The 8,456-nt window shown below is 33.9% G+C and overlaps 1 protein-coding gene across 1 annotated transcript; it reads right to left on the bottom strand.

Moving 5' to 3' along the window:
* Positions 1–349: 349 nt before the first annotated feature.
* On the bottom strand, positions 350–5,189 carry LOC131164161 (uncharacterized). Its single transcript, XM_058121154.1, has 3 exons — positions 3,517–5,189; positions 869–1,411; positions 350–776 (listed from the first exon to the last, which is right to left on the bottom strand). Exons 1-3 carry the CDS (start codon positions 4,450–4,452, stop codon positions 675–677), a joined length of 1,581 nt encoding a protein of 526 aa, XP_057977137.1. The 5' UTR covers positions 4,453–5,189; the 3' UTR covers positions 350–674.
* Between the last annotated feature and the right edge of the window lie 3,267 nt (positions 5,190–8,456).

Genomic DNA, 8,456 nt, shown 5'->3' with positions numbered 1-8,456 from the left:
CTCAAATAAAATTTAACATTTTTTTCCAAAAATAAAAATAAAAATCTAAAAGTTCTTAAAAACCTAAAAGCCAAATAAATGTATAATATCCTTCTTTGTCAACTAGAATAAGACCCCTAAATGGGGGAGAGGGCCACACATGTGACCAATTTCATATTCAAAAGCGACCTATAATCATCTCAACACACAATTAGATTAAATCCCATATTCTATTCCCTTCACCCACGCTCCCACCTCATATTAATCAAAAAAAAAAATAGTCTATTCGCGACAGCAGAATCCTAGGTAGGCCCCTCAATGCCTTCTACATAAAATATTTTAAGAATAAAAAGAAAAACACACTACAGTATACAATTGAAAAACCCAACAAAGCTAACTCTCTGCCAGGTCATGATCATGAATGTATAATTTAATTCCCCATAAAACTACAGCTTTTTACATCAACAAATTTTCCCTCATTCCCCCCCCCCCCCCCCCCCGGGTCTCTCTCACCAGCACACATTGTTCTGTCTGTCACTCTGCGCTCTTGTGGGGAGGGATAAGAAGCTTGAAACGTGAAGTTGTAAATAAAAGAAATAAGCTTAGAATTCAAAATTTAACATAAACCCAAAAAAAAAAAAAAGGGACCACACAGAGATGAAACTCCCGGCCACCCTTCCCGTTAAAAAAAGAACTTACACTTCGCTGATCTCTCCTTCCCTACATTGTCCCACATCCACCACCATGCTTCCTTTCTTCTCCGACTCTGAAACCCTGCAACAGTTTCTCCTCGGAGCCTGCCAATGTAACCCACAATCACATCTTAACAAAACGTGTACACACGCAAAATCGAAGTTCTAAAACAAAAGAATCGAGGAGCGGCGCTTACCCTTTCCCAGAGATGGGGGTCTGGTTTCTTGTAGACCACCACTGCATCAATATCAGCAGGATCTGCCATCCTCCACCGGCAAGCTGGATGAGGGACTCTATGTCTTACATACTCGCTTATGGTTCGATTTGTTGAAGAGTGTAACGTTGCTTTTGACAAGTAAAATATAAAGGGCTTTTGGCAGGGGTTTCGGGTGACTGGGCGAGTATTGAAGGCGTATGCTGTGTAATCTGCTCTCCTATACCAGTTCAAGAATGTTCTTGACGGCATTTCGACCTCCCGTGGCGAAAACACTCCCCGAAAAATTTGAACTGCAAAGCCCCAGGAAACCGAAACAGTCCAGCTCCTTTCCTTGTCATAGCAGATGGACTGTTGCATGAGACCTGCAGAGTCGAGCTTCATTGGAATGTTGAGCCTCTGGAGGGCTTGAACACGAGTCACATTGGGGAAAATGGGCTCAACGACATCAAGGTGGTGTAGGGACACTAAGGGCGTGACCGGGTGCGCTGCAAGTAGCCCGAATAGGTTCCCATAAACATCATACTGATAAGAGAGAGGGAGAGGGAGAGGGAAAGACTGTTAAAATAATCTCCAATCAACATTTGTCAAAGAAAAAACAGTAAAAAAGATTCTTGGGAATTACAACTCATGGGATTCTGAGTGGCCAAAATTTCTAAACCTAACTCTTAATTTCGTTAAAAGCAACCTTAAATTAAGGTTAAATTATTGGGATGTTAATTTATGCATTTATAGCTGCAGACAGCATTTAAAAATAAAAAAATTTCTGTGGAGTCGTTTAATAATTTATTCATGTAATAACCTGTCATCCTATAAAAACTGGTAAGCATATCAATAACTACTTGTATAAGATAGATAATTCAACAAATGCTCACTAATATTGCAACATAATGAAAGCAGAATTTTGTTATTGTCCAGGATCTGGGGGAAGATCTTGAAAATCAACCTCCATATAACAGTGAGTTTGAAAAATCTTGTGTATTGCCCTGATTAACTAACTATTGATTTCCTTTTGCGGACCTCATACGAAACTGATCAAAATATTAATAAACAAAACAGTGGAAGACAAATACACCTTTGTACATGCATTCTTAAAATGACCAGAACAGAACGGCTTCATATCAAATAATAAATTAGCAAAAAAAAATCTGACTAAAATCTTAAATTAGATTACAAAATGAAGAACTTAATGACAACTCTAGTTCCTAAATTCTCAAAGCATGATAATATTATCAACCAATAGAATTCTAAACAAGTATTGGATTAATCCTAATGATGACGATCAAAACACCAGTTAAAAAAAAAAAAAAACAGAGATTAGAAAGCACACTTAGCATAACACTAAATTATAGAATAAAACTAATCATATATTTTCACACAAATGTCAAAATAAGAGGTTTGGATTTGAAGCTACTAGCAACCGAACCTATACTTATTTTTGTTCAACAACTTTAAGCAAAGTAAAAATATCAAGGGAAAATAAGGGGCACATTTCCTAGACCTATACAATAAAAACTCCATTATAAAGCATTCACATCGCACAACCATGCTGGGAGAGAAATTCAAGAACTCTCTTCAGATGAAACAGAAGAGACCCGTCCCCATTAAATGTACCAGTCCATAACAATTTGAATTTTCTTAGCTTTGAACAAGGCTGTTAGTTTCCTTCCTGATTAGACCATGACAAAAAAAAAAAAACACGCTTCCAAGGAAAAAGTTCAAAATACAAAAATATCAAACCTTGTGGGCTGGCTTCTGTGCATCTACAGCTAAAAATAAAACTAGGGTAGGGCTGGAGATGGGGTCCCCAATAATTGGCATAGGCATTGGATGCGTGACAAAAATCCTGGAGTAAAATATTGGGTACCAAGGGAAGGCAGAGTCGGTACCAACTGCGTCAACAGTTGACTTGCATCAGTGTGTCTCACTGGTCACTAGGTCCCGTAAATTAACCACCTCAAGGTTTCAATTCAAGCAGCGCGTTTTCCACCGCCCACCAAAAGGCTGGGGGGGTGCAACCTTCTAATTTCTCATGTGTCCAGAGCCAGAACCACTCCTCCACCTGATAATAGAGAGGTCATTACACACATGGGTCCCAACTCCAGCACCTAACATGAACTTTCAGAAACTAAGCGTTGAGCATTGTGCGCCAGATCTTGAAGTTGATACACCTTAGCTACAAAAATAATTCACTCCCACCTAAGCCATGTCCCCTCAAAATAAACCTCAATGCATATATCTCAATAATTACCACAATGGTTTGGGTTCTGGTCAATAAGTAACACATTTCAGCAGTACCCTTTTCTTCCCTTCTAACATCAAAGTAATCCAAACCCCAGCAATTAAATGAAATAAACAAGGCAATAAAAACAAAAACAAATACTCGTTTTCTCTTCTACCCAGAAAAATCCACCCCCAACTGGCAGGCAAACACCACCGACACAAAACCCACCCCCCACAGATTGCAAAATTGCCAAAGAAACACCCTAAATAGAAAACAGAAATAAGAAATCATCGATTCAGAAAACAAACAATGTGGAAATAAATGCGAGGAAGGAAACGACAAAAACAATTGAAACAGTGGGAGAGCAAAATTAAAAAATCGAGAAGGAGTCGTCTCGGTCACGGACCTGGTGGAATCCGAGTTCCTTGGTGAGTGGTACACCGAGTTCGGCCATACAAGCTTGCATTCGATCGTCGGAGCCGTACAGGCCGGGGTATCTCTGGATACACCGATCCTGAATCTTCTCCAGAGCTATGGCCAAAGGGTAGCTAATGGCGAACCCTCCGCCGCCGTAGGCCATCGCGTAAGAGAAGTATATGTTCTGCAAGTGACTCTCCGACAGGCTTCCGATGTAGTAGTACTGGTTGTGGTCGTATTTGGACAAGATCCTTACCAGATTCTCGGTGACGAAGACTGTGTCGTCGTCGCCCATCACGAACCACCGCACGTCCTTGTTAATCCCCATCCGCAGCGTCTCCGACACGATCCGCGAGATCCGAATCGCCGACCGGTGTCCCTGCCGGTTCTTGTACGAGAACCGCGACGTGTCGCCGGAGATCTTCACAGGCGGAAGCCCCTCGTCTCCGCCGGACTTCACCTGGTTGTCCAACCACACGATTCCCCTCATTTCCTTGGGCTTGTACCACAGCTTGATGTAGTTCTTCCTCTGGGCCCACAACTTCGCCGACGCGGCAATGCCGAACACGATATCCCCAATCTCCGTCTTCCGGTAGGGCTTGTCACGCCCGAGAACCGGGGCCGTCTGATTTTGATCAGACGCCGCGACGGCGAGGGCGGTGATGTTGGCGGGTATTGCGGAGCCGGAGGAGGCGAGACGGCGGGTAGTGGAAAAGGGGTCGTCGTCGCAGGCGGCTCGTGAGGTGGAAACGAGCTTAAGCGTGTAGACAACGTAGGTGACGGAGACGAAGAGGATGAGCCAGACGAGGAGCTTGGGGAGGGCTCGGCCCTGTGCTCCGGCAACGGTGATGGTAGCGCCGCCGGAAGGACTTCTCATCTGATCCCAGATCACTTTCTCGGCTCCGTCCTTCTGCGTCGCTTTCATTGTCGGCCTCCTTTTCTTATTTTCCCCTATTTTTTTAATTTTTGGTGGGAATCTCACAAATCTGCAATGCAGAGCATAAAAACAACAAAAAAATAGAAAGGAATCATACACAGAGGCAAAATCAACCGCTCAGGCTCTGCATTGCCGAAGAATATCCCCTGGAACAACTAGATTTCGGAGACCCAGATCTCGTCAGATCACAAGTGAAGCTTCGTCATCTGATTAAACACATACCCTAGAAAAATAACAATGAAAATCAATGGGAATAGAGCAGACCCAGAGCGAAGAAGAAGCGAAAGCGGCACCGACACAGAAGAAGAAGAAGAAGAAGAAGAAGAATAGAAGAAGACGATGATGATTTCAGAGAGGAGAGGATAAGAGAGCATGCATCGCCAGGTTGCACACTCTCCAGAATATGAGCAGCGCAGGGGAATATTTATATGGGGCATCAGAAGGGGTTACGTGGCGCGAGACTGATTGGTCGGGGAAGCGGGTCCCGCCTTGGACGACTACTGTTTACCTTCGATCGCCGACGAGTGTCACAGGAGACACGGGTCCAACAGGCGATTTCCACACATCGGACGGCCGCTATTACCCTAATCTGTAGCCCCCGCCGTAGCGGATGTCACCATCCCTTCCTTCGTTTTCTCTCTCTCTCTTTTTAACCCCCAAAGGCAAAGTGAGATAAAATTTTTAAAAAGTAAATGTGGGAAATAATTTATATTTTTATTATTTGTAATAAATAATTAAGATATTCCATTTTTAAAATTTTTTTAAACAAAAAGCTTTAATGAGTATTTGATAAAGGGGTTGATGTGAATTTGTATGAACTTAGACAAAATATAATATAAAATTATATTAAATTATTATACATTTAAGAGTATTGAATTTTTATTTTAAATTTAAATTTGTGTGAATTTAAATAAGACGGTGTTCAAAATTGTATTGAATTTATTCTAAATTCACACAAATTTTAAATCCAAGTCATGAAATTCATGCTCTCAAATACAATTCTCAGAACCTTTTATTTTGTGTAAAATAGTTTCTATTTTATATTTTTTTCTTTATTAAGAAATTACTAAAAAATTCTAACTTATTTTTTTAGCTTTTTCAAGATCTATATTTAAACCTAAAAAAATATAAGGTTTGGCGTAGTTATGAAAATTGAAATATATATATATATATTTTATATTTTTTAAAAAAATACAAAAATAATTTATTTTTTTATTTTTAAAAATTATAAAAGTTAGAATTTAGAAGCATAAATTTGGAGTTTGAATTTTAATATGTGAATTTGAAAGCAACTAAATATAATTTTATATTATATTTTATCTAAAGTTGCTTAAAATTAAATTTATAATCCAAATATTGTGCTTCTCAAAGCAAAGTAAGAAATTAAAAAATATTTAAAATTATAATAAAAATAAAACTATTTACTCAAACAAATAATAGTAATTTTTTTATTATTTTTACTTTTCATATAAATGTTGTAAAATTGAACCATTATCTCACTTTTTTGTAATTTTTTTAAAAAAATTTAAAATTGTCACAAAATAAAGTTTGATAAAAATAAAAGATGAACATTTCCCAAGGCCCTGTAATTACTTTTTAGGACAATTACATTCCCTCTTTGACTTAACAATACTTTAATGGAGGGGTATAATTGTCAAAGATCTACATACATTTTTAAACTTCATAAAAAATAAAAGTTCAAGTTTTTTGTCAAATCTAAACAAATATATTTTCTTTTACCTGCAAATTTAATGATTTTATAAAAATTATTAAATATATTTTTTGTTTTTTAATTTTTCAACCTAAATTTTTAATAAAAGTAAACTACTTTTATAATTTTAATAAATTTTTAAAAATTATTTTCTACAATTGACAAAGAATATAGGGCTTTTAAACCATAAATTTTGCAAAATGTATAATGGTATAAAGTAATGATATAATGAGTGACTTGTAACATTTAAAGCAAAACAATATAGTTATACCAAATTATAGGTGTCAATTGCAATTTGAATTAAAATTTGAATTTATGATTGAAACCGAGACACTATTAATACTCTAAAAAATAATATTACCACTTTACATTTATCTTATAGTCTATTAATTGAAATTTTATCTCTTAATTTGCATCTTTATCCCTTAATTTTCATTTTGCAAGTAAAAAGATTATATATATATATATATATATATATATATGTATTAGTGCTATATAAATCTTGTTGGCGCATAGTTGCATTCGAGGTTTTTTTTTTCGTTTTTTTAAGAGAAACTTTTACATATAATCTTTTAAATTTTTAATAGATAGATATGTCTTTTTTATCATTATGAGTTGATTGTTTAAATTTATAAATGTATGATTAAATAAATTTTTTTAATTTAATGTGAAGGCGCATAATTGATTAATTACAAGAGTTAATCTATTATACCAAAAGAACAATTTAATTTTTAAAGCTTACATGAAATGTCAAAGAAAAAAAATATTATTTTTCAAAATTTATGATACTATAACCGGTTTATCTTGGCTTCTCGAGATGATCGAGAGTTGTCTGCACCTATAAAATGTTTGAACTTGTAAACTAGTCATTTTTGTAAAGCAATATCTTCTGCTTTTATTTTATTTTTTTCAAAAATATAATTTATTTTTCCCAAGCTTGTGCAAAAAAACATCACTTTGATAAATCCCGCAATTAGCATTTAATAATGATGCAAATTTAAAAATTATATGATTTTCTAAAATGTAGAGCACATGACTTATAAAAAAATCAAGTCAAATAATAATAATAATAATAATAATAATTTGACAAACAAAATGATATATAAATTAAGAGTTAGTACTCCTTTTAGTAATTTGGCAAACTTAAAGAATTAACTTTACCATGATTTAAGCTACGCAATAAAGTTGGAGGGGCTTGGCAATTTTTATAAATGTGAAAATAAAACATTTTGAAACTAAAAATCATGAGTAATTTACACTAATTTATGTTTGAACATTAGTGTTTTGATTTTTTGCTTTTCTCGAATGTTTTATAAGGAAAACATTTTAATAGTTTGATCTTAACCTTGGTATTGAAATTCAAACCTTGTAAAAGGGGTCTCTTAAATTCTATTAAAATCAAATATTTTTTTTATATAAAAAAAGGAAAATTATTTTATTTTCTCTACATAACAAATACTATTAAATAACAAACACTATTAAAAATGATTGATTTATTATATATTTCTTTCTCGTGAAAAAGTGGTTGCAATCTTTTTTTCAAATTTCAAACCAATCCTTGGAAAACTCGAAAAGGAAGAAAAATATATATCCCCCCTTTCTCCCAAGCTCAATATTTGTTAATTTTAATTGGTTTCTTTAGGGTCTGTTTGGTATTAATTATGTTTTTTTTTTTTTGTTTTTGTTTATATACATAAAAAAACCGTATTACAAAATTGTGTTTATTTATATTGCCAATTTTCTATTTATATTGTTGATTTCAACTGTTTACATAAAAATTAAATTTTATGATTTTATTTATTCTGACAACCTGTTTACTAGAATACTTTAATATATAAAATTAATTTTGCATTAAATGATTAATTTTATAAATACTCTTTAATTAATAAAAATAAAAGTGTCATATATTTTAAAATAAAAATGTCCATAAAATTTAAAAATAATAAAATATATTTTAATTTTTTATTATTTTCTATTGTCATGTACAATAAGATTGTTTTTTGTAAAGTGAACATCGAGATATAATAATTAAGTAAAATAATTTTTTCAATTTTTAATTTGTCATAATATTATTTAATTTCTATTATTTTATTATTTTATTATTTTAATAAGCACATTTTTAACTGTCATTTTATTTGAGGACAAAAAAGCGATCATTTTTTCAATCAAGTTTTTTATTTGATTTAGTTTTTAAAATAATAATAAAATAAAATGCTAGTTTATCATTTTTAATTTTTGTTTCTAATTTTTAGCTTTCATTTGCAGTTTTTGTTTCATAATT

The sequence above is a fragment of the Malania oleifera genome, chromosome 9 (assembly GCF_029873635.1).
Source record: "Malania oleifera isolate guangnan ecotype guangnan chromosome 9, ASM2987363v1, whole genome shotgun sequence".
Taxonomy (NCBI): domain Eukaryota; kingdom Viridiplantae; phylum Streptophyta; class Magnoliopsida; order Santalales; family Ximeniaceae; genus Malania; species Malania oleifera.
This window is presented reverse-complemented; position numbering and strand designations above follow the sequence as displayed.

Bases quoted from the DNA above. Each gene is read 5' to 3' on its own strand.
- LOC131164161 (XM_058121154.1), bottom strand. From the start codon at position 4,452: ATGAAAGCGACGCAGAAGGACGGAGCCGAGAAAGTGATCTGGGATCAG. The intron at 1,412-3,516 runs GTCCGTGACCGA...CTCTCTTATCAG, and splicing joins AGGAACTCGGATTCCACCAG to TATGATGTTTATGGGAACCT. The intron at 777-868 runs GTAAGCGCCGCT...TTACATTGGCAG, and splicing joins ACCCCCATCTCTGGGAAAGG to GCTCCGAGGAGAAACTGTTG.